Source organism: Mustelus asterias, chromosome 24, assembly GCF_964213995.1.
Source record: "Mustelus asterias chromosome 24, sMusAst1.hap1.1, whole genome shotgun sequence".
NCBI classification, from domain to species: domain Eukaryota; kingdom Metazoa; phylum Chordata; class Chondrichthyes; order Carcharhiniformes; family Triakidae; genus Mustelus; species Mustelus asterias.
This window is the reverse complement of record NC_135824.1, coordinates 2,516,313-2,543,257: the sequence shown is the minus strand read 5'-3', so window position 1 is coordinate 2,543,257 and position 26,945 is coordinate 2,516,313. Positions and strand designations below refer to the sequence as shown.

General features: G+C 40.5%; 1 protein-coding gene across 1 annotated transcript in view; it reads right to left on the bottom strand.

Annotated features, from left to right (window-relative positions):
- zwilch (zwilch kinetochore protein) overlaps positions 1-26,865 on the bottom strand; it is a 38,914-nt gene extending 12,049 nt beyond the window's left edge. The window contains exons 1-17 of the mRNA XM_078241170.1: positions 26,572-26,865; positions 23,213-23,264; positions 20,974-21,069; positions 18,925-19,043; positions 16,731-16,930; positions 16,082-16,161; positions 14,184-14,339; positions 12,742-12,813; positions 10,827-10,920; positions 10,215-10,270; positions 8,871-8,979; positions 8,288-8,367; positions 7,381-7,537; positions 6,475-6,503; positions 6,242-6,378; positions 4,784-4,879; positions 3,794-3,912 (exon numbers count right to left, since the gene is read on the bottom strand). Coding sequence (XP_078097296.1) covers positions 3,794-3,912; positions 4,784-4,879; positions 6,242-6,378; positions 6,475-6,503; positions 7,381-7,537; positions 8,288-8,367; positions 8,871-8,979; positions 10,215-10,270; positions 10,827-10,920; positions 12,742-12,813; positions 14,184-14,339; positions 16,082-16,161; positions 16,731-16,930; positions 18,925-19,043; positions 20,974-21,069; positions 23,213-23,264; positions 26,572-26,624 — 1,705 coding nt within the window. The 5' untranslated portion in view covers positions 26,625-26,865. The remainder of the gene's footprint in view (positions 1-3,793; positions 3,913-4,783; positions 4,880-6,241; positions 6,379-6,474; positions 6,504-7,380; positions 7,538-8,287; positions 8,368-8,870; positions 8,980-10,214; positions 10,271-10,826; positions 10,921-12,741; positions 12,814-14,183; positions 14,340-16,081; positions 16,162-16,730; positions 16,931-18,924; positions 19,044-20,973; positions 21,070-23,212; positions 23,265-26,571) is intronic.
- Between the last annotated feature and the right edge of the window lie 80 nt (positions 26,866-26,945).

Sequence of the window (26,945 nt, the reverse complement as noted above, 5' to 3'; positions counted from 1 at the left end):
GGAATGGCAATATATTTCCAAGTCAGGATGGTGAGTGGCTTGGAGGGGAACTTGCAGGTGGTGGTGTTCCTATGTATCTGCTGCCCTTGTCCTTCTAGATGGAAGTGGTTGTGGGTTTGGAAGGTGCTGTCTAAGGATCTTTGGTGAATTGCTGCAGTGCATCTTGTAGATAGTACACACTGCTGCTACTGAGCGTCGGTGGTGGAGGAATTGAATGTTTGTAGATGTGGTGCCAATCAAGCGGGCTGCTTTGTCCTGGATGGTGTCAAGCTTCATGAGTGTTGTTGGAACTGCACCCATCCAGGCAAGTGGGGAGTATTCCATCATCACAATTTACATTGTTGCTATCAATATCAGTGCATTAGCACCATTACAACATTCTCACTATTCCATTTTCCTCCTGCAAGTTCTTGAATTTACAGGTTCAAGCAATCAGGAAGCCTTATAACCCTTCCGTATCTCATTCGCTGTTCTGTCGGAGGAGTGGTAGGCTTTGTTAGTTCTAGTTCTTGCTGTTAGCTTGGAGATTGGACTGGCATTTGGGTATGCTTTCATTCTTTTCGTCCAGTCCTTAGTGTTGAACTTGATCGATCCAGCTGTTGCATTGATCAGTGATTGCTGCTACTCTAAATAATTTCTTGCATCATGCTCACCTCCAAGTCACTTCTTTCTCCGGGTGGCCAACTTAATGCCCCTTGTGGCTGAGGAAGAGCATTCCTGAGACAAGAAGGTAGTTTAGTGGTATGCTCATCTCTGTCTTTTGTTGTCGATGGTGGGAGACTACTACCAGGTTCCAGCATCACTCGTGTTCATGTCATGTGTTGACCAGCTGTACTTTTGCCATGGTTGGATGTAGAGACTCCTTGGGCTGCTGATTGCTCTCTTTTTTCGACTTCCACTGGAGGTGTCATGGTCATCTTGTGGCCGGTCGGAGGGTTGACCACTGGGAATTTTCTGCGTCCTGCAATGAGAATGGTCAAACCCGCTCTGGAAAAAGAGAAGTCAGAGCCTGGATATGCTTTAGTGTTCGAGTACTCCACACCGTGTAGTTCTGGTTGGCTAATGACATTGGCTGTGTTAGCATCCTCTGCCGCCTGGTGGAGATCCAAGGTTATGCAGGCATCCCTGCTCAGGAGAGGGAGAGGCTGGTTACATATGACTTGCATCACTTCAAAGATCTGTTTTCTGCCATACACGCGGTGGCTCCAGGAAGTCAGATTCCTGCCTAACCTGTAACGTGAAGTGTCCATCATTAAAAGCCAGAGTTCTGGGTCTCCAGTTAGTCCAAACTGAGTGTTGAATTGAAATCAATGTTAAAAATATGTGCAGCTTTAAGAGCCTACAGAATTTGACTCCAAGATAAAAAGGGATTTCCCACACTTCTCCTTGTATCAGGCACCCAAGATGCCACACTTCTTGAAGACTCTTAGCAATGGCTGCTGGGTTTGGCTGTGTGCTGGCTTTTTTCATTCTTCAGCTTGCTGTTTCCCAACTGAAGAATCATAAGAACTAGGAGCAGGAGTAGGCTGTTCAGCCCCTCAAGCTTGCTCCCGCCATTTAATATGATCATGGCTAATCTCATCTCGGCCTCAACTCCTGCCCCTCACCAGAGCCCTTCAAACCCTTACTAATTAAAAATCTGTACATTTCTTCCTTAAATTTGCCAAAGTCCTGGCATTCACCACTCTCTGGGGTTGTGAATTCCACAGACTCACGGCCCTTTAAGAGAAGTAATTTCTCCTCTTGTTTTAAATCTGCCACCCCTTATCCTAAAACTGTGAGCTGTTGTTCTAGATTGCCCCACAAAAGGAAACATCCTCTCCAATTTGTCAATCCCCCGATCATCTTGTATATCACGATTAAATCTCCTCTCATTCTTCCAAATTCCAGCCCTAAACTGACCAATCTCTCTTCATAAGACAACCTCTCATCTCTCGAATCAATCTAGTGAACCTCCTCTAAACTGCCTCCAATGCAACTACATCCCTCCTCAAGTAAGGGGAGCAAAACTGTACACAATATTCTAAGTGCAGTCTCACTAATGCTTTGTACAGTAGCAGCAACACTTCACTACTTTTATATTCTATTCCTTTACCAATAAGTGCCAAAATTCCATTTGTCTTCCTTATTACCTGCTGCATCAACATACTAATCTTCTACGATTCATGCACGAGGACACCCAGATCCCACTGCACCGAAGCACTTCAAAGTTTTTCTCCATTTAGATAATAATTTGCTTTTGTATTTATCCTACCAAAATGGATAACTTCACACTTATCCATGTTAAACTCCATCTGCCAAATTGTGTCCCATTCACTTAGCCTATCCATATCCATTTGTAAATTTCTTATTTCATTATGGTAACTTACTTTCCCACGTATTTTAGTGTCATCTACAAATTTGACTACTGCTGCATCCAAGTCATTAATATAGATTGTAAATAGTTGGGACCCGAGGACCAAACCCCGTGGCAGCCCACTACATCTTGTCAACTCGAGAAAGACCCATTTATCCCAACTCTTTGCTTTCTGTTGGTTAGCCAATCCTCTATCCAAACTAAGAAATTACCCCTAATCCCACATGAACTAACGTCGAGTATTAACCTTTTGTGTGGCACTTTATCAAACTCCTTGTGGAAGTCAAGATATACTACATCTACAAGATCACCATTATCCACCTTGCTTGTTACAGCTTCTAAGAACTCAAATTAGTCAAACATGATTTACCCTTCATAAAACCACGCTGACTCTGATGGTTTGCATTTTGATTTTCTAAATGTCCTGTTATTACTTCCTTTATAATGGATTCTAACAATTTCCCTAAACTAATTGGCCTATAGTTTCCTACATTTTGCTTCCTTCCCTTTTTGAATAAGGGCCTTATATTAGCATTTTCCCAATCCATTGGAACCATTCCCGCACCCAGGGCACTTTGGAATATTGTAACCAATGGATCCACTATCTCCAACACCACTTCCTTTAAGACTCTGGGATGTAGGCCATCAGGCCCTGGGAGCTTGCCAGTCTTCAATCCCAATAGTTTGCTCGGTATTTTTTTCCCTTGTGGTGGAATCTCTTGTCACCAAAAACTATCGATAATCCTTTTCTTAATTTGTGAGTAACCTCTTTCAGCTTCTGAGAGGGTTCTCGAGAGACACCCTGTTGGCCTTTCAGAACTATCGTCCATTTCACGGGACAACACCGCGCCAACGCCATATGGAGAGACATCACAGATTAACACTAATTTCTGAGATGAGTTGAAATGCAACAATAAACTCGATGAATGTAACAAAGAACATTACAGCACAGGAACAGCCCTTTGGCCCTCCAAGCCTGCGCCGATCATGTTGTCCTATTTAGACCAACTGCTTGTATCTCTAGTGACAATGATAGTTCTAAGCTCCCCTTTTCTATTTCCTCTGTGTTTTCTGTTATTATTGGGAGAATACTCGTGTCCTCCGCCATGAAAACCGAGGCAAAATATTGATTTGGTGTCTCAGGCAGTTCTGCATTCCCCACTATTAATCCCCAGCCTCATCTTCCAAGAAACCAACATTCACTTCAGCTACTCTCTTCTTCTTTAAATACTTATAGAAGCTTTTGCTTTCCAGTTTTGTATTTTATTTTAGAGGAAATGATTATTTCAGAAGATTTTCAGTTTTCACTATGGGGCAAGATCGCCATCAAATGGAATCAGTCAACTTGAACACTAAAGGCACACAGTTTTTAAAAATTGGCTAAAGGTGTACCAGGAAAAGTATTCCTGAGGAGTTTGATTGTGTAAAAGAAAATACCTGGGGTAGTAAATGTCACATGATCCATTGGTGGCCTAGTGTTGAGCTGCCAAATAGTCTTCAATTCTCTCTGTCCGTGGCAACTAATGATCTCCATTCGCCACATGATGGGGTGCTCACTAGAATGCAAGAAACCTGTGTCATCAGGAAATCACTTCTAAATATTTAAATAGCTGCCACAAGTATTTCTAATCACTCCAACACCCCATACTCTAATAATCCAGGGGTGCCCAATCTTTTGGAGTAGAAGTCAGATACAGTTTCCACAATAACGGAGTAAGTTGTTAAAACACTGGGTCAGGCAGAATCATATCTGACACCTTAAAACATCCAAACATCACAGTATTTGAGTACGTTGGCAGCACAATGTGCACAGTTATCTACAGGCACAAGACACCTTTAGGCAACCCAAAAATTGAAGCTGACCATACATTCAGGAGGGGGCTGTAAATAAATCAAAGTTTCATGTATATAGACTCCTATACATTAATCGGTTGGCTTGCTTACTCCTTTCCTCTTTAACTGGCTCATGCTCTCTACACTTGAATTACAGGTTCAACCAATGTTATTTTCTCCACGATTGCTCTGTTTCACTGTTGTACATCACTATCCAGCTTCCTGCTCTACCAGATGTGGTCCATCGCTGTCCAGTTTCTTTCGCCACATAGGTCTGGCCTGCTCCATATTTATGTTCCTGTTCTTTGGAAACCACTGACTCTCTTCACATTGGCACCTTCCTTCAAGAAAGTTATTACCCTTCTCCAAAACAATGTCTTTGCCCCCTTTAACATAACTTCAAGGCTATTTTTCCTTTATCCTAGCTTATTGAGCATCCAATGTTTTTTATCCCTCATTACAGTGAAATGTTTTGAAAGGTCTTCCTACTTTTGCTGTGTATCAACCCCTCTTACTCAAATATTCTTTTCCGCAAATAAATAATGTAAAACTGCTTCTGTGTGAACACTACAACATCTTAGTTATGATTCTTACTTCTCATAGAAAGCATTGATGGTAGTGGGTCTGATTGGCAACTGAAAAACATGCTGCTCATCCAGTGGATTGTCCTTGTAGTATCGTGTGCACGACCTATCACCAAAGAGACATAGTACATTTATAACCAATGAGGAGAAACTTGCAATAACTTTACAATCACTAAACCCTCAAGTGTGTAAAACATGGAATGTACAGTCAATTCCTACTCTCACAACAAAGTCAGCACCATTATTCTTAGTGTGTCAAGAAATAAAATATTTACTGTAGATTGTGGCATACAAGTTGACTTTGAGGCTTCAAAAAAATCCTTCAAAAATGGGGGTTGACTTAACCATTGCTGTAATCTAAGGTACAGAAGGAGGCCACCGTGTCCCCACTGTCTTGGTTAGCTCCTTGCTACAGCAATTCAAGATAATGCCAATGTCTTGCTTGATCTCACTTCATAGACTTTTACCTTCATCTGTTTTAAAGAGATTTCAAACCATAATTTAATGGAGTTCAGAAAGTTAAGCCACTCAGTTTGAAAGATCATTTTATTATGATTACTGCATCACAATCACTCAGTATGGGTCCATTAAATGTTTATGCAAACTGCCCGAAATTCTGCTTCTCCCAAGTTAAAATGATCTTGAACAACATTCTTCCATCACAATCTTAGTGTTAAAATATGTTTCGATGTTTAGAAAAGCTTCCCTCCTTTTATTTTACCAGAAATATTTATTTAAATTTTCCATTTTGTACATTCTTGTATTGAACTGCCAAAATTTGCAGAATTTAGTTTCTTCTAAAGTCAAACAATAAAATTAGGTTCTATGAATTAATATAACAAAGTTCAGCTATATAAATTGAAATCAAGGTATTGAAGTATTACATGGACAGCTGTGTCCAGCTCTGAAGAGTCATACAGACTCCCAACGTTAACTCTGTCATTCTTGCTGCCAGACCTGCTGAATTTTTCCCCTAGCATTTTCTGTTATTTCAGATTTACAACGTCCACAGTATTTAGCTTTTATTATAGTAGTGTCTAGGTGCTTCTTTTATTGGAATGGAGAAAAGAAATGATGAGTCTTGGCCATAACGCAGGACAGCAGTAAGAAGTGAGAATGAGACAAATTGGGTAGTGGTAGTGAGGTAATATCCAGCTTTGCTTTTAAAAACCTTCAGATTGGAAAAAATAAAAGATAGAAAGTTGAACAGCCCGGAGATTATGGAAAAGAACAAACGGAGTATAAGGGACTACATTGCTATGAATATTTGTTTCAGCACACCGATAACTCAGCAGAGGGTACAGCACACAGCACAGCATACCAACTGAGAGACATGGTGTTCATTATAAAAAAAAGTATCAAGGTGGAACAATGCAACATTACAGGCAAAGAAAGTGTATTTATGTGTTGCTGTAACCCTTGAGAGTATTATTTGTACCAGAACATCTGAAGTAAGGAAAGTGCTTACTGTGTCAATGTAAAGAGGTTTTCATGGCTCAAGTTGAGGAAGGCACTGCAACTCACCACCAACTCGAGTATATGGTGCAGTTTCTGGAGACGGAGTATCTGCTCATCTAGAGTTACAGTGCAATTCACAAAATAATCCTGCAGAAGAAAATCATGAAAAACGAATTATTAAAATAAAATAGAAACTAAATCTCAAGTATTTTGTAATTTCTAAAATCCATTCATTGTTCTTACCAAATAATTCAAAGTCGTGAGTTCTTGACCTAGAAGAAAATACTTCTTTCAATAATGACTTTCACTTTGTTGTATAGAATTTAACACAGCAGCCTCTCTCTCATCCCAGACCTCATGACATTAGTTTACACACCCTTCCAATGACACCAATTCTCCTCTCTTCTCACTGTCCAAGGCCCAAAACATTCCTTCCAAGCGAAACTTATAACTCTTCCAATTTATTATACTGTATTCACTGCTCACAATGTGGTCTCCTGTACATTAGAGAGATCAAATATAGACTGGGTGACCACTTTGCGGAACACGTCCATCCAGCCAGCAAGTATGACCCTGAGCTTCCCATCGCTTGTCATTTCAATTATCCACCTTTGTTACACTCTGATTTTGTTGTCTTTGGCCTACTGCAGTGTTTCAGTGAAGTTCAACACAAGCTCGAGGAACAGCACTTCATCTTTCACTAGGTAATTTACTGACTTCTGGACTCAACACGCAGTTCAATCATAACCTCTGCTCCCATTTTGTTTCTTTTTTTTTTTACTTTGATAGTTTTGATTTTTTTTCCCTTTCTGGTTTCTCTCTAAAAAAAAATTTTTTAGGTGGCAGCCACTCGTGACCCTGCCATTCAAACCTCTTCTTTCTTTACTTGTTCCATTACCACCCACGTTTGTACCATGAAAATGTTTGTCATTTAATCTCCCCTGCTTTTCATCCCTATCACAGACCTTTCCCCTCTCTCCATTTGGAGAGGTTGCAAGCTCTCTCCAGAAGCACGGTAAAATCTGGAAATCACGATCAAACTCTGACTCTATGCAACACTGTGTGCAAAGAAACTTACAATCAAATGAAGCATTTTAAAAATCAAATAACACCCCACCAAACATTCGACATGAGTGAAAAAATATTTACCTATAAAATAGTTTATGTAATCCCTCCGCAATTTATCCAGTCCTATTTCCAATAGCATTCGGATAGCAGTAAGTCCATTAACAGAGACAGTGGGCATGGTGCTATGGTATGATTGCTGAATCAGCTTGCTGAGAGAACTGTTGCTTCCTCGGTGGATCTAAAATGTGAACAGAGGCTGTTCAATGTTCCAGCTACAGAAAAACTATTATGATTTCACAAAGCCCATAATCTCACAAAACCAGAACAGAAATAATTCAAATGCAGAATTTAAGAATCATTAAAAAAAACAGCATGAGTAGGCCATTCAGCCCAACCACCCTGTTCCACCATTCAATAAGATCGTGGCTGATCCGATCGTGACCCTAATTTTACTTTCCTGCCTGCCACAAGTAATTCTCAATATTTGTGCTTTATGGAAGTAGGAACACAAACTAGGAGAACATTAGAGAAACTGAGGTCAAAAGGTGTGGATTAAAGTCCCAGCAATAGTCAGTAAAGGAGCTAAAATGGATGAGATTGCAAAGGTTGGAACTTAAATTTGGAGAAATTAATTGAGCTCAAGATTAAGTAACACGTTCCCACACCATCAAACTTAGCCCCCAAATCCACCACCCTCTCAGGTTGAGGCATGTTTTACTTGCTAAAGGAAAGTTCGATTAATCTGAGAATTAATATCAGAGGGCAGTTAGAGAATTGAATAACGAAAGGAAATCAAGAGAGGAGGAATAAAGGTTAAATAGGTTAACAGCATACATGAGAGATGTGATCTGTGTCACTAAATGAAAGCATATGGTCCCTAACTGGATCTCCCAGGACTCATCCTTTATAATGCTAGGTGCCATCTGTACAAGTAGCACGTAGGCTGCACCATTTAGTTAAACATCAAAATAATGAGTTTGTTACATACCCATGGTTGAATGTCCTTGCACTTTAGATGCTGAATAACTAGCACCAAGCAGTCTACCACATCTTGGTATGAAGAAATAGCTAAATTAAAAGAAAGAAATTAGCAGAAAAGAGTTTTTGTCAATCATAAGGAAATAAATTCCAGGTTACTGAGAGAACGAGGAAAGAAGCAAAAATGAATATCTAGTCCCATTACTGCAGCTCTTCCTAGTAAATCACTGGACTCTTACAGCTGTGCTGTAGCTATCATCTACTTGCTGAGTACTTTCAGCATTCTGTTTTCATAATAAGAAATTGTTTACCCATCTAACATATTTTCAGTTAAATCTATGTTCATAATCACAAAACTCTTTCAATACTTTTGCCTTCCACAAAGTCATGAGCCCCCTACTGAATCAGGAAACTGCCTCTTACCTTGTTAGAATTGCTTCTATAGTTTCCATAATTTATATTCATAGCTCTTGTTCTTGGTAAGGGCACTATAAGAGACAGGATCTGCATTTGTCCCACTCTGTGCCACTGGACATCAATACTCAATATCTGTGCTTCCTTGCAGAGGTGATCTGACCCACAGGCATACATACCTTTCCTCATTCTAGTCCAAAGCTGCTCTGCAAAATCAAGATCTCCACGTTCAGGGGCAAATGATGCATGAATAGTTGATTCAACAGCGGCTACATCACTTCTTAATTTCTGATATTAAAACAAATAAATTTAATAAAAACAAAGTGTTGGTCCAAAATCCATGATTAGCATCTCATAAATCCTTAAATAGGTTTACAATACACTAACCCACCATAAATAAATCTTGGGTGCTATCTTACTGCAAGGCAGAACACATAACGTTACATTGAGTCATAGCACAGGAGGCCATTAAAAACATTGTGCCCGTGCTTTAAAATGATCCAATTAATCCCACACTGCTGCAAATTTCTGTTTCTTAATGTTCAGATGTCAGTTTTGATGAAGCAAAGCTTCAAAACCTGCACAAAATAACTATGTGCAAATTGACAAGTCTAAAGTTTATTTATTAGTGTCGCAAGTAGGCTTACATTAACACTGCAATGAAGTTACTGTGAAAATCCCCTAGTTGCCACACTGGCGCCTGTTCAGGTACACTGAGGGAGAATTTATCATGGCCAATGCACCTAACCAGCATGTCTTTTGGACTGTGGGAGGACACTGGAGCATCCGGAGGAAACTTACGCAGACACAGGGAGAACGTGTGGACTCCGTACTGACAGTGACCCAAGCCAGAAATTGAACCCAGGTCCATGGCGCTGTGAGGCAGCAGTACTAACCACTATGCTGCCCTGTATCCATAGTAGCAGCAACGTGATACAATAACTATTGAGAAGTTAAATTTTTTTGCATGCTCCGAACTCTCTCCAAACTCATTTTAAATTATCTATTTAATTTTTTTAAGTCTTATGAAACCTAAATACATGAATTAAACAAAATATTTCTTGGCTCATTTGCATTCACTATCTTTTAACAGAATGCCACAAACAAAACCCAAGATAGCATTCTCTCATCACACACTGCAAACATATCTGAATCTAGATTACTGGAGACTCAAACATACATTTGCTTAGCATTATTCCTTTGCAAACAAAATCCCCTTACATTAGTACAACTTCACTTGATGATGTAGCTAAAACTCTGTAGACCAGTACTGACTAGAAATTATTGCAATTGCTTTGGGAAAATGAACCACAGCAGGTACACCCTAAGAGACCAGATTCTGTTGACCTTACTAGGGGTTATCTGTGTCATGGCGTTACTGGAATGAAAGAATGGCTGACATGTTGCAGATGTTATACAAACAAGTGTTTACCTATAGAGAACCTGCCCTTAACAGAATAAAGGTAAAGTTACATTTCCCATATCTTTTCCCACCAACAGGTTTTCCCACCAACAGATCTTACCTCAGTCTCCTTGCTCTTCGGCTGCTGTTGAGAGGCATTGAGCTGGTCCTTTAGCTCTGTATCAGACATGAAAACAAACAGTGAAATGTAAATGTCTATTCATAGTAGAAGCAACTCCCAAAGTGTATCCCCATATTATAGTATATGTACATTTTCATAACTTTCAGTATAATTTAGCCAATTATTTTACTCCAATCATATTAACATATATGAGATGGGAATTAAATGCCATTTCTAACATGAACAAATGTGTGGAATTTTCCATCCCATCTCCAAACTTCTGGGGATGAAACCGCAGTCATTGTCATTGGAAAAAATGGGAGAGTGTTTTATTCTCCAGCATCATCTTTGCTCACTTTAATGAGCACTCAAGAAAAGAAAGCTTTACTTCTGATTGAAAATGTTTGAAAGGATTTAACATGCCACTTCAGGCACAATGCTTTGTGGAAAACAACCTTGCCAGTCTTATATGTTGTGGACATGATTACTGTCTGGTAAAGAGTAAATTGAGCTCACAGATAACTTGGCAATCCTACTGTTGACTGTAGAGTATCCAGCCTAAAATAGTCTAAATTTTATAGCTGATATTGTTCAAATGTGAAAAGTGTGTACCTTCAATTAACTCCTGCACAAGAGTAACTGCAGATTTTTCTTCTAACACTTCTGGCCACTCTGTTTCACCTGTTTTCAAACCTTGAGCTAAAACCTGTTAAACAACACAGCAGAAACTAGGTCATTCAATCAAAACATGCATATGTTTAACATCTCTAAGAACATTCAAGTTTTAAATTTGTTTATTTTTTAAATCTCTTCCCAATCCTTTCTCCCTAAAGTTTTACCCCTTTGTATCAGCTGTGGTTCAGCCAGGGGAGATGGTGGCAGTGTTAATGTCAGTAATCCAGTAATATCTAATAATCCAGAGGAGCAGGCTCTGTCCTCAGGACATGGGTTCACATCCCATCATGGTACCTTGTAGAATTTAAATTCAATTAATTAATTGAAAGCTAGTTTCAGTAAAGGTGTCATAAAACTGTTATCTATTGTTGTAAAAAAAAAATCTGCTTCTCTACGTTCTTTGGGAAAGGAAATCTGCCAACCGTACCTTGTCTGACCTATGTGCGACTCCAGACCCATAGCAACGTAGTTGACTCTTAACTTTCCTCCGAAGTGGCCAAGCAAGCCACTTAGTTCACAGGCAATTAAGGATGGCCTGGCCAGCAACGTTCACATCCCAATCAAGGTTAGGTTAAAATTGGTAGCACTCTCGCTTTTTTGAGTTTCAGGGTTCAAGTCTCACTCCAGGGTTTGGACACAAAAATCTAGGCTGAGACTCCAGTGCAGCACTGAGGGAGTGCTGTACTGTCAGAAGTGCTGTCTTTTGGGTGAGTCATTAAACCGGGCCCCGGTAACCTTCTCAGATAAACACAAAAGATCCCACCGTACTCTTTTGAAGATTGGCAGGAAAATTATTATCGGTGTTTTGGGAAATATTTATCTCTCAATCAGCATTAGCGATTGCAAATGGCCTACAGTGGATTTTTGATGATGGCACAAGATAGACGAACATGGTAGGAGTAATTACAAGCAACAGCAACAATCAAATTGGCTGTAAAGTGCTTTCAGATGGCTGCTGCTTATGAAAGGTGCTATATAATTGCAATTCTTTCTTATTTCTTCTCATCGGCTGGGATTTTCTGGCTCCACCTGCCACAGGGATCTTCCAGTTCCATTAAATGTCAATGGATTTTTGACTGGAAAGCCACATCCCCCACGATGGGCTTTGTCATGATAGGGTCGGAAAATCCTAGTCATCCTTACCGGTGTACTTTTGCTGGGCTATATCTGCACCGATCAAGTGCCGTTCTCTGTGAGCTCCTAGGGGAGGGTGGGCCAACCAATTAATTTTGAATTGAGTGGGGTGAAGAACCTTGAACTGGATTATTTATTTCAGCATGCAGATTAAAGACACTATTTAGGGATCATTAAGTCAAGCATATGGCACTCTCAGGAGACACAGACTTTCTTCAGCAAACTTGCACCCCGATACTTCAGAAGAGAGCTGGAGAGTTGCTTTGTTAAAGAAGAACAGATACAACTAAACTACAAACATTTTTTTAAAAGGAAAAAGAAATTGGTGATTGCTAAAGTTCCAATTTTACTACCAATGCAAACTTAAAGTAATGCTTTTAAAATTACATATTAAATTAAACAAAAGGAAGTTCAAAACTTTAGACAAACGTAGAAAGAATTATATGCCTAAAGGCACCCAGGTCCCACATATACTACCACAGAGGGATACTTCCTTGGTGTGCAATGTAAAACAACCTTGTATGCCTCATCATAAAGAGAAGCTTTCAGATTTTGTGACCCAAGATCACACTACAGAAACATTTATGAAATGTTTGCTTAAAACAAGAAATGTATTCAGGTTGCAATCCACTGGAATACATCTTTACAATTACGAATTTAAAAATCAACTTGTGAAAGAACTTTATAAATGCCATATTTATTTAAAGTAAATACTTACAAGGAGAAATTCTAGCTCCTTATATATTTGAATAACAGGACTTCTCATGTCTCCAGGTTCCACTTTGATATTCTAAACAACCACAAAAACAAGGGGGATAAAACTGTAGCAAAAGCACAATGCAAAATAGGCCAATTCAATCTAACCGACTACTGTGAATTTGGAAGGTAAACCTAAACTTGTACATCAAGGTCCTTAACCCCATTTCTGGGCTGCAGTATACAGCTCAGACTTGGATCGAACAAACTATTGAAGTGAAATCACCGATTTATTATTTCAAAAGTTCTCATTCTTGTGCAAAATATTAAAATTACATCAATCTGGAAAAAATTTAAATAACATCAAAATATATCAAATACTACTAGCTGGTAAGCTAAGTATAGAACATTTAGAAAAGCCTACCAGAAGGTAACTCATAGAAGCAAAATTATCAGAGTTTTTCAGAACTCAATTGGATGGCATTGTGATAAGCTTAATTAACTCCCCTTGAATTTTTTGGGGGCCAATCCTTGTCAGACTATAGGAGGCTTGTATGAATACTTGTACCTGCAATCCATGCATATGTCATCAACACTTCTGTAAATCAGCTTTCATTTCATTTGTATGAAGATATTAATTCCCTTTTTTTGTCCAATATTTGTGTGCAGCATTTAATTTATGGGACTTAGTTGGCACAGAAAAATAAAGCCAAACTTGAACATACAACCTTCAAATAGGAATCAGATTAACCCAAAGCCGAAAATAAACAGAGATCTGGCAATACATTAGGTAAAATGGGAACACACACAAAGCGTTCTACAAAGACTCCTTTATAAAAACATATATTTTTTTAAAAATCAAGCAGGGAGCTGGTTTCCAAATATCTAACAATGCTACTGTGCAACTGATTCTCGAAGGATTCAAGAGACAAGGCCAGGAGTAACTCTCTCTCTCCAGCACAGAAACACTTTCCTTTATCCAACACCGCAGAACTCAGAACTGTGAGTATACCTATACCACATGGATAGCAGCGGTTCAAGAAGGTGACTCACCACCACCCTCTCAAGGGCAATTAGGGATGGGCAGCAAATGCTGACCGTACCACATCCCATGAAAGGATTTTTAAAAACCCTTGTGACTCAGCCAAGAACAAGTTTAGGAACACAGTGCAGATCTCCCCACACTGAGATAGGCAGAGAAAAATTAGAGGTTATCACCATGGACAACAATCTTCCAATGGCTGAACAGAATTTACAGCTCCATTGGCTGAAACCTTGGATTGGTCAGCTGTCCGTCTCTGGACAAGCAATCACATGGTATCTGGAGACTTTCAAAAAGAAAGACGACAAAACTGTCTCCAAAAATCAGAGAATATGCTATCAGTGTGTGTGCAGACATCTGTCCTCATTTGTATAATGATGTGTGCAGTAAAATCAGCAAGTATCAAAGTTTGTTTTCCTTACCAGCGTAGCAATGGATCTGAGTGGTGGAATTTCTAAGATTTTCTCCACATTATTCCAAGCTAAATCCACCATAATGTTACTCTGGGACTCCATAATTGTATTCTCTAATACAGAGGCACCAAACAGGTCATACTGTGCATAGCCCTTGGTCATTACCTGAATCAAGGCAAAAAGCCATTACACTTTAAAAATAAGTACAGTTGTAACCAAATACTTTTCCACCCAAATTAAATACATTTCCCTGCACTCTCTTTTAAGATTTTTCACATCATATATTCTTGCCAAGAGAGCAGGGATGCCTCCACTATTGATTCTTGTCAGCCACAATGAGTTATATTTACACATTGACGCAGAATGGCCCAAGCTCTATTTCTAGCCGTTTGCTCTCTTCCTCCTTTGACCTACATCTGTGATCAGACACCATCAGTGTTTGTAATTGCAGATACACAGATACAAATAGATAATTCAGATATTGGGAAGTTTCCAAGTACTTTTATAATCCCAGAATTCATTTGTTGCTTCAAAATACTGAGGTAATGATGCTCACACTCCTACAATCCAAAATATTAGTTCAGAAAAATTCAATAGCAGTTACTGAAAATAACAACTTAGATGGTGTCTTTAACCTAACAAAATACCTAAGTCACTTAAGGTGACACTAGGGCAGATGATCAGAACCTTGGTCAAAGAGGTAGATTTTTAAAAGTATGTCAAAAGAATGAGAGAGAGGTAGAGAGGTTTATGGAGGGAATTCCAGAACCCACCCAGACAGCTGAGGTAAAATTTTATGGCCTCTCCTACCGGCAGGGTTTTCTGGTCCTGCCAAAGTTAACAAACTTTTGAATGACTCACCACATTTTACTGTCCTGCCCCCAACGTGACAAAGCAGTAAAATTCCACCTCAAAGTTGGAGCAATTAAAATCAGCTCAAGGGGCCAGAATTAGATGAGCATAAATATCTCAGAGGGTTGTGGGGCTTGAGAAGATGATGAGATAGGGAGGGTCGAGGTCATGAATTAGAAAACCAGGAGGAGAAACCTAATAAAAGTAGAAAATGGTAGATATCAGCACCTGAAAGAGAAAGCCCAGATGAACATTTAATTTACTACCTTTTGTAAGTCCCTTACAACGAAGGTGTAGTACCAATAGCCTTAATCATCTCTTTTCAGATATGGCAGACTACTGAAATTTCTAACATTTTCTGCTTTTGTGAGGCACTTCCAAACAGATATCCACACCTTCACTAAGACCATCTATTTCCATCTGTGTAGCATTGCTCGACTTTGTCCCTGCCTTAGCTTACCTAATGATGATTTTTTTATTCAAGCCATTATTACCTCTAGACTTGACTATTCCAATATGTTCCTGGTTAGCCTTCCACATTCTATCCTTCACAAATTTGAGGTCACTCAAAACTCTGTTGCCCACATCTTTATATGAATTAAGTTTCAACCCATTGCAGCTCAACGACAATAGCTGCAGCTCAAGCAATGCTTCAATTTCTCATCCTGGTTTTCAAAACCCTCTCTGGCATGGCCCCTCCTTATATCTGTAATCTCCTCCAGCCTTACAACACCCAGAGGGATCCATGTTCATCAAATTCTGTCCTCTTGGGCATCCTTGATTTTAATCGTTCCACTATTGATGGATGAGCCTTCAGCTGCCTTAAGCTCCAAAATTCTCTGCCTCTATTTCTTCCTTTAAGACGTTCCTCAAAACCTCTCTCTTTAGCTAAGCTTCTGGCCATCAGTCCTAACATTGTTGAGGCACCTTAGGTCATTTTATTATGTTAAAATCCTATATAAATATCATTTGTTTGATTTTAGAATTTTTCAGATTTAGCAAAGCTATTTATAACTGATGGGGGTTGGGTGGGAGAAAAAAATTGGAATACCTACAGCAGAACAGGAATGTCTATTCTTATGGGCAGTCTTCAATCTTTCTGTGCTTGCGAAAGAGCTCTTGTCGACAATCGGTCCTAAAATAATGAGAAATAACACTTTGAAAATAGTGTTCAAATGCAAAGCTGGTCTAGCTCTCTCCACAATAAACTTAAATGTTCAAAACGTAGAAAGTCACTAGGCCTGTAATCCGTTGCATATATTCAAATCCTATCTAATATTGACAAGACAGAAAAAACAACCACATAAGGATTTTTTACAACAGCATGTAGTACTATAGTTGTGTGTATATATACTATATTATGCTATATACAATAGTTCATAGAGTTGTTCTTCCAGAGTTCAATTATTCAATATATAAAATATGGTTGATGGCTCATAGTATTTCACACAGGGAGCCAAATTCAAATGTGAGCTTTAGCTGGAACTTTGTTAGGTGAGGGTCTATCGGACCAGCCACTATAGCTTCATTTTAAAGTCACGTCATATTCTGTCCTTATTTTTACACTTCCATTATAAACTCCAATGTCCATATTTAAAATGAAAACTGTCAAGTATAACTTTATCAGGCTGCAATTACAGCGTCCCAGTATAAATGACTAAACTCATGGTTAACACAACTCTTTTTAAAATTTTGACATCTTACCAGTGCACGTGACTATATGGAAGACTATTGATGTAATCTCCTTCCCTGTTTTCACGGGTTCAGCTCCCAACCAAACAGTACCCTCAGGGTCAGAGCCATCACATCGCACCCACAGCACAGGAAAGGCAGTAGGTGCACTGCAGTTGACCACCTGGGACATATGTGGATTATGAGCCAATGTGTACCAGGAAACCAACTGTCTACAAATCGGGAAAAAATGGATAAGCATTAGAGATTTCAAAAAATGTCAACATAATTGGCATTAAGACCATAAGATATAGCAGCAGAATTAGGCCACTCGGCTCCACCATTCAATCATGGCTGATATTTTTCTCATTCCCATTCTCCTGACTTTTCCCCATAACCCCATATCCCATTATTAATCAAGAACCTATCTATCTCTGTCTTAAAGACACTCAATAACCTGGCCTCTGCAGCCTTCTGCGGCAAAGAGTTCCACAGACTCACCACTCTCTGGCTGACGAAATTCCTCCACATCTCTGTTTTAAAGGATCGTCCCTTTAGCCTGAGGTTGTGCCCTCTGGTTCTAGTTTTTCCTACTAGTAGAAACATCCTCTCCAAGTCCACTCTATCCAAGCCTCGCAGTATCCTTTTAAGTTTCAATAAGATCCTCCCTCATCCTTCTAAATTCCAAGGGTACAGACCCAGAGTCCTCAGCCGTTCCTCAAATGACAAGCTCTTCATTCCAGGGATCATTCGTGTGAACCTCCTCTGGACCCTTTCCAAGGCGAGCACATCCTTCCTTAGATACGGGGCCCAAAACTGCTCACAATACTCCAAATGAGGTCTGACCAGAGCCTTATACAGCCTCAGAAGTAAATCCCTGCTCTTGTATTCTAGCCCTCTCAACATGAATGCTAACATTGCATTTGCCTTCCTAACTGCTGACTGAACCTGCACATTAACCTGAAGAGAATCTTGAACAATGATTCCCAAGTCCCTTTGTGTTTCTGACTTCTTAAGCATTTCCCCATTTAGAAAATAGTCTATGCCTCCATTCCTCCTTCCAAAGTGCATAACCTCACACTTTTCCACATTGTATTCCATCTGCCACTTCTTTGCCCACTCTCCTAATCTGTCCAAGTCCTTCTGCAGCCCCCCTGCTTCCTCAATACTACCTGTTCCTCTACATACCTTTGTATTATTTGCAAACTTAGCAACAGTGCCTTCAGTTCCTTCTTCCAAATCGTTAATGTATATTGTGTAAAGTTGTGGTCCCAGCAGTGACCGCCGAGGCACACCACTAGTCACCGGCTGCCATCCTGAAAAAGACCCCTTTATCCCCACTCTCTGCCTTCTGCCAGTCAACCAATCCTCTATCCATGCCAGGATCTTACCCTTAACATCATGAGCACTTAACTTATTTAACAGTCTCCTATGCGGCACCTTGTCAAGTAGTCAGATGAATTTTTGCACATATCAAAAAGAAAGGCTATCATTAAAAATGAAAAGCTGTTCCAGTTCTGGCAACTATTAGAGATCTGGAGACTTCCCAGGTCAGGTGCAGAGTAAAGATCCCCATTTTCTGTTCCAACATTATGCCTTATCACATTAAACATTTACAGGTGAAATTATGGCTATTATTCCACTGCAGATTGACTTACACTTGAGAACTGTGTTAAAACTGATCTCTCACTTTCATCCCAGCACGTAATGCTCATTAAAAATTGCAGTTATTTTACTTCCATTAATCCTTCAATGTGGTTATCACCAACAATCAGTGCGATGTAATGTAATCTGTCTTTGGTACGGCTCTTCTCATTTTTTAGATGTAATTTAACCCCCAAGTACCAAATAATCAAGTCATTAACCAAAGTGAAGAAATCAGATCATCTTTAAGAAATCACAGTAGTTACGCGATTTCTCCCTTAACATACAGTTCTCAGTTTAAGTTATGAAGAAATTATTCTTGAAAAATTTTTTATTTTTGAGTTGTATAGGGAGGGGATTGAAGAGGGAGAGCATACAGTTAATATTCTAATATAATTCACAGAGCCATCTCAAGGAACCAACATTGGTTTTTCTTAAATCTCAAAGTGCGCTTTATTTGGGTAGAAAATCGGAACGATGAACAGCATTTTTGCAAAACTGTTGGCCACAAGAATCCAGTTCTTCTAAATCTAAATATATCCAGTATATAGATTACTAGCTTGGTCGTTACTTTGCTGATTACCTTGCCTTCATGACAGAGAGCGGCAAAGGCCCCATATTCTCTTCTAACTTGCTAGATGATAGATCGTTGGTTTCATTATTATAGGAGTCTTCCATGTGGTCCTCATCTACTTTAACTGGCTGCAAATAGAGAGAACTGCAGTCAGGCCAATCAATTGAAAATAATACAATGGCAGCATGGTTGCAAAGCTCATCAAGAGGGATAGTTCTGTTTAAAGCCATGCCACACATAAAGACTCAGAATTCCCAAACTCCTTCAAGTGTGACCCTAAACAGTGATCATCAGTGGCTATTCAACTTGTAGAGGCACCAAAGCCCACACCAGTCCTCTTCTGACTAGATGTTTACATGCAAGCAATTTAGTATCAGCAACAGGTAGGAATCAGCTGCACGAAACCCAGGCCATTTTTATCCTCTCTAAAATATTGATACTGAGGCTAGTTCAACATCGCTTTGCTAAAGATTCTGCCAACTCAAGTCATCAAATGGATTTCTTCAGGTCTATATTATAATGCTCATTAAAAATTGCAGTAATTTTACTTCCATTAATGCTCAGTTCTTTCTTCTTGTATTTAATATATTCCTACCACTCCTTTTAGAGTTTTTATCTCATATTCTGTTTCTTCCGATCAGCAATCCGCAGCTGTGATAGGGCACTAACTCCAATGCTTAATTGCTCTCATTCATTGATAGAAAAATAAATTCAAATTTAGCAAAGCAGCAACCCAAATTAGAAAGACAACAAGAATGAAACATTGAAATGTAGAAAATAGGAGCTGGAGTAGGCCATTCGGCCCTTCAGATCTGCTCCACTATTCATTATGATTATGGCTGATCATCCAACTCAATAACCTGATCCCGCCTTCTCCCCCATATCCTTTGATTCCCTTCGCTCCAAGTGCTGTATCTAACTCCTTATTGAAAACATACAATGTTTTGATCTCAACTGCTTTCTGTGGTAATGCATTCCACAGGCTCACCACTCTGTGGGTAAAGAAATTTCTCCTCATTTCAGTCCTAAAAGGTTTACCCTACCCATATCCTTAGACTACGACCCCTGGTTCTGGACACAATCGAGAACATCCTTTCTGCATTCAATCTGTCTCAGTTTTATAGGTTTCTAGGAGATTCCCCCTTCATTCTTCTAAACTCCAGCGAATATAATTCTCAATCTCTCCTCGTACATCAGTCTCACCATCCCAGGAATCGGTTTGTAAACCTTCACCACACTCCCTCTATAGCAAGAGCATCCTTCCTTAAATAAGGAGACCAAAGCTCTGCACAATATTCCAGATGTGGTCTCACCAAGACCCAGTATAATTGCAGCAACACATCCCTGCTCCTGTACTCTTTCATACCTTTTGCTATGAAGGCCAACATACCGTTCGCCTTTACCCCCTGCTGTGCCTGCATGCTTAAGATGCACAAGGACACATTCCCCTCTCTTAGTAGCCATTTAGATAATAATCTGCCTTCCTGTTTTTGCTACCAAAGTGGATAACTTCACATTTATCCACATTACATTGCATCTGCCTTGCATTTGCCCACTCACTCAACTTGTCCAAATCACACTGAAGCATCTCTGCAAACTCCTCACAGCTCACCCTCCTACCCAGCTTTGTGTCGTCTGCAAATTTGGAGATATTACATTTAGTTCCCTCATCTAAATCATTAATATGCATTGTGAATAGCTGGGGTCTTAGCGCTGATCCCTGCAGTACCCCATGAATCATTGCCAGGTAGGCTGGAAATGAAAACGTTACCCTAAATAGCCAGAAAATCTCAACAAATAAAGAACACAGAAACAAGGGATCACTGAGAAATGGTTATTATGCAGATGCAGTTCTTTTAACTTGCTGGAATAGTGAGAAGCTAAAGAGCACAGATATCAAGTCAAACCACTCCATTAAGCATATCTTTACTCCAATCTTGAATGATAACGGGTCTCAAAAGTATGTCACATGAAGCCCACCATTGACACGTGTGAACCTCCTGTAAACATGTCTCAGTAAATCATGGAATTACTTTTTACTTAACTTTACATACTTACTGCTTTCTCCGCTATAAAGATGGGCACATTCTCCTTCCAGAAAGCTTGCAAGGGACTTTTTTTCACTTCACTTACAATATGCACTTGGACATCATCCTAAAAGATACCCCAGAAAAGAGTGAAAATCTCAAACTAAATTAAGTCTAACCTATCCACAAACAATTGAAAACACAGTACTGGTAGAGGGATAGGAAGTTAGCACAGTACATTGATGCTCTACTTTGATATGTGAGAGCAGCAAAACAAAGATGGACACAGGTAATTTCCTTTATAATAAATTCTAAATTTCAATCACATTGTACAAGACACATTGTGACATAATGGAGAGGTGAAAGCAGAAGAAATGTCAGGGTGGTCACAGCAGGCAGAGTTCACGTGTATTTTTTAAATTCGTTTTTGGAATCTGGGTGTTGCTGGCTGGGCCAGGATTTATTGCCCATCCCTAATTGCCCTTGAACAGAGTCAACCACATTGCTGTGGGTCTGGAGTCACATGTAGGCCAGACCAGGTAAGGATGATAGGTTTGCTTCTCTAAAGGCCATTAGTGAACCAGTTGTTTGTTTTTCCCCCCACAATAACCAACAATGGTTTCATAATCATCATTAGACTTTTAATTGCAGATATTTTCAAGATTCAAATTTCACCATCTGCCATGGTGGGATTCGAACCCAGGTTCCTAGATCATTTCCCGAGGTCTGTAGATTGTTAGTGCAGCGACAATATCACTGTGCCATTGCCTCCCAGAATCTGAATGGCAGTAAAGCCCATTGGTAACTCCCAGGGGAATAATACAAAGACACATCTAGGGAAGGAGACTAAAAAAAACTACTTCTTTAGACATAGACATAGAACATAGAACAGTACAGCACAGAACAGGCCCTTCGGCCCACGATGTTGTGCTGAGCTTTATCTGAAACTAAGATCAAGCTATCCCACTCCCTATCATCCTGGAGTGCTCCATGTGCCTATTCAATAACCGCTTAAATGTTCCTAAAGTGTCTGACTCCACTATCACTGCAGGCAGTCCATTCCACACCCCAACCACTCTCTGCGTAAAGAACCTACCTTGGACATCCTTCCTATATCTCCCACCATGAACCCTATAGTTATGCCCCTTGTAATAGCTCCATCCACTCAAGGAAATAGTCTTTGAACGTTCACTCTATCTATCCCCTTCATCATTTTATAAACCTCTATTAAGTCTCCCCTCAACCTCCTCCACTCCAGAGAGGACAGCCCTAGCTCCCTCAACCTTTCCTCATAAGACCTACCCTCCAAACCAGGCAGCATCCTGGTAAATCTCCTCTGCACTCCTTCCAGCGCTTCCACATCCTTCTTATAGTGAGGTGACCAGAACTGCACACAATATTCCAAATGTGGTCTCACCAAGGTCCTGTACAGTTGCAGCATAACCCCACGGCTCTTAAACTCCAACCCCCTGTTAATAAAAGCTAACACACCATAGGCCTTCTTCACAGCTCTATCCACTTGAGTGGCAATCTTCAGAGATCTGTGGATATGGACCCCAAGATCTCTCTGTTCCTCCACAGTCTTCAGAACCCTACCTTTGACCCTGTAATCCACATTTAAATTTGTCCTACCAAAATGAATCACCTCATATTTATCAGGGTTAAACTCCATCTGCCATTTTTCAGCCCAGCTTTGCATCCTATCTATGTCTCTTTGCAGTCTACAACAGCCCTCCACCTCATCCACTACTCCACCAATCTTGGTGTCATCAGCAAATTTACTGATCCACCCTTCAACCCCCTCTTCCAAGTCATTAATAAAAATCACAAATAGCAGAGGACCAAGCTCTGATCCCTGTGGCACTCCGCTAACAACCTGCCGCCAGTCCGAAAATTTTCCATCCACCACCACCCTCTGTCTTCGATCAGATAGCCAGTTACCTATCCAATCGGCCAACTTTCCCTCCATCCCACACCTCCTTACTTTCATCATAAGCTTACTTTAACCATGATTTAGAAGGTTAAAGTTTCAGTTGTATAGGAGCACTGTACAATGAGCATGTGCTGTTACTGGGTCCAATAGGTGCACTGTATTGATCCACTACTGAAATGCGTTGATCAAGTTCAAGAATATAAAGCCACTGGAGATGGGGGGTCTGGTTGTGCATGAAGTGAGAGAGTGGAACATAGTAGACACAGTACTATGGAGCTGGATCATGCAAGAGGTGCACTGGAGAAAATAAAATACTAAAATTGTTCAAGTAGATTACCTCATACAGCATGGGCTCCTTTAACATCCCTTTGTTTTCTTGGTCACAGAGTCTAGAAGCAGAATAAATGTATTGACACAATCTCATTTTGTATTTCAATGTTTGAGACAGATGCTTCTTTCTTCTTCAAACTCTCTCAACATGTTTTCTCTGTATTCTAGAATGAAGGCCTTAGCCATGTACTTCTAGATTGCAGAGCTCAACATGGAATCAAGTATCTCTAACACTATGATAGATACAAACAAAATAAAACAGCTTGCATTATTAAAGCACTAAGATATCTGTTAACATTTCAGGCGGCACATTGGCACAATGGTTAGCACTGCTGTCTCACAGCGCCAGGGACCCGGGTTCAATTCCTGGCTTGGGTCACTGTCTGTGTGGAGTTTGCACGATTTCCCCCACGTCTGCATGGTTTTCCTCCAGGTGCTCCGGTTTCCTCCCCAGTCTGAAAGACATGCTGGTTTGGTGCACTGACCCGAAAAGGCGCCGAAGTGTGGCAACTAGAGAAATTTCACAGTAACTTCATTGCAGTGTTAATGTAAGCCTTACTTGTGACTGATAAATTAACTTTACTTTATAAATAAAAATAAACTGGAAAATTAAGAGTGAAATGAAATGCTGGAAGTATATGGAAGGCCAATTAGCATTTGGAAAAAGAAATGTGTCTGTGTGGAGTCTGCACGTTCTCTTCGCGTCTGTGTGGAGTTTGCACGTTCTCTTCGTGTCTGCTTGGCTTTCCTCTGGGTACTCAAGTTTCCTCCCACAGTCCAAAAGACGTGCTGGTTAGGTGGATTGGCCATGCTAAATTGGGCCCCAATGTCCAATGATGTGCAGGTTAGGTGGATTAGCCATGGTAAATACACAGGCATATGAGGATGGTGGGACTTGTGCGGACTTGTTGGGCTGAATGGCCTCCTTCTGTACTGTAGGAATTCCTTGGTTCTATGGAAGTAAGGAACTAGAGTGGGGGTGGGGGAGTGGAAAATCAAAAGCTAAAATTAGGATAGAATGATGCTGCATGAAGTAATGTTCTTCATCCCTCACTTCAAACAGCTCATAGAAACCTATAAAATTCTAAGAGGACTAGGCAGGGTAGACACAAGAAGAATATTCCCGATGGTGGGGATGTCCAGAACTAGGGATCACAGTCTGATGATACAGGGTAGATTGTTTAGGACAGAGATGAGGAGAAATTTCTTCACCCAGAGGGTGGTCAGCCTATGGAATTTGCTACCACAGAAAGCAGTTGAGGTCAAAACACTGAATGTTTCCACGAGGCAGTTAGATATAGCACTTGGGGGAAGGGGATCAGAGGATATAGGGGAAAGGCGAGATTAGGCTATTGAGTTGGATGATCAGCCATGATCAAAATTAAATGGCAGAGCAAATCTGAAGGGCCGAATGGCTTCCTCCTGCTCCCATTTTCTGTTTCTATGCATGTTAAAGGCAAAATACTGTGGATGCTGGAATCTGATGGTCATCCTCATGTTGACCCTGTTCTCTCTGTACAGATGCTGTCAGACCTGCTGAGATTTTCTAGCATTTTCTGTTTTTGTTTCTGTGGGTGTTTCTCTACAAAGCAATATCACTGACAGTGAGAGACAGACAAATAGATAGATTACCCAGCCTATTCTTCAACCCAATGATCATTGCTCCTCTGTTCCCATTACCCACAGGAGGAGCTGAGGAGATAACAGCTCAGCTTCACTCAATTCTTAATCAGGAAAAAGATACAAAAAACTGAGGGTCACGTTCGAACCGATTCAAAAACAGCTTCTTCCCTGCTGCCATCAGACTTTTCAATGGACCTACCTTATATTAAGTGAATCTTTCTCTACACCCTAGCAATAGCTGTAACGGGACATTCTGCACCCTATTCTTTTGCCCCATATATTCTATAAATGGGATGCTTTGTCTGTATAGTGCGCAAGAAACAATACTTTTCACTGTATACCAATACCTGTGACAGTAATAAATCAAATCATTACCCAGAGAAGGGGCTGAGGAGACAAGAACTCAGCTTCACTCAATCATAGAAATCATAGAAACTCTACAGTGCAGAAGGAGGCCATTCGGCCCATCAAGTCTGCACCGATCACAATCCCACCCAGGCCCTACCCCCATATCCCCACATATTTACTCACTAATCCCTCTAACCTACGCATCTCAGGACTCTAAGGGGCAATTTATAGCCTGGCCAATCAACCTAACCCACACATCTTTGGACTGTGGGAGGAAACCGGAGCAAACCCTCGCAGACACGAGGAGAATGTGCAAACTCCACACAGACAGTGCCCCAAGCCGGGAATCGAACCCAGGTCCCTGGAGCTGTGAAGCAGCAGTGCTAACCACTGTGCTACCGTGCCGCCCCAATTTTCAATGAAGGATTCAATTTGATTTATTATTAGTATACAGTGAAAAGTATTGTTTCTTGCATGCTATAGAGGCAAAGTATACTGTGCATAGAGAAGGAAAGGAGAGGGTGCAGAATATAGTAGTATTACAGCCATGGCTAGGGTGTAGCGAAAGATCAACTTAATATAAGGTAGGACCATTTAAAAGTCTGGATAAAAGCAAATTACTGCGGATGCTGGAATCTGAAACCAAAAGAGAAAATGCTGGAAAATCTCAGCAGGTCTGGCAGCATCTGTAAGGAGAAAAGAGCTGACGTTTCGAGTCCAGATTGACCCTTTGTCAAAGCTCTTTTGGTTCCATTCAAAAGTCTGACAGCAGCAGGGAAGAAGCTGTTCTTGAGTCGGTTGGTACGTGACCTCAGACTTTTGTATCCTTTTTCTGACGGAAGAAGGTGGAAGAGAGAATATCCGGGGTGCGTGGGGTCCTTAATTATGCTGGCTGCTTTGCCGAGGCAGCGGGAAGTGTAGACAGAGTCAATGGATGGGAGGCTGGTTTGCTTGATGGGCTGGGCTTCATTCATGACCCTATGTAGTTCCTTGTGGTCTTGGGCAGAGCAGGAGCCGTACCAAGCTGTGATACAACCAGAAAGAATGCTTTCTATGGTGCATCTGTAAAAGTTGGTGAGAGCCATAGCATGCCAAATTTCCTTAGTCTTCTGAGATAGTAAGAGGTGTTGGTGGTGGGGCTTTCTTAACAACAGTAAGAAGTCTCACAACACCAACTTAAAGTCCAACAGGTTTATTTGGTAGCACGAGCCACAAGCTTTCGGAGCACTATTCGGGCAGCGCTCCGTAAGTTTGTGGCTCGTGCTACCAGTTAAACCTGTTGGACTTTAACCTGGTGTGAGACTTGTTACCGTGCCCACCCCAGTCCAACACCGGCATCATTCCTTAAACAACAGCAGGAGTTTGGGTTGCATCAACAGCTCCCTGGGCACTTACCCCAGAAGGAAGGTGTGGAAGCCTCGGATGGACTGGAGAGCGGCAGAGTCCATTCTGAACGGAGCTGTGAGGAGAAATGAAGCTGAATTCACCACAAAAACTCAACTTGTTAAAATAAAACCGACAGGAATTCAAATTCAAACCGCCGCCCGGCGCGCGCGTTTCTCCGCCGTCACTCCCACCGATAGTCGGTCCAAATATTTTTATTTATTTATTTTTAACGAAGGATTTATGCTCAACAACTTTTCCCAAGAATCACTATTGTCTGAAATGGTTTTTTATTTTTTTTAAAAAAGAAATTTTACTTCAGCGGCCGCATTACCGCGCTATAAAATAGTGCCGCCGCTAAAAGAAAATAGTGCCGGCGATATTTT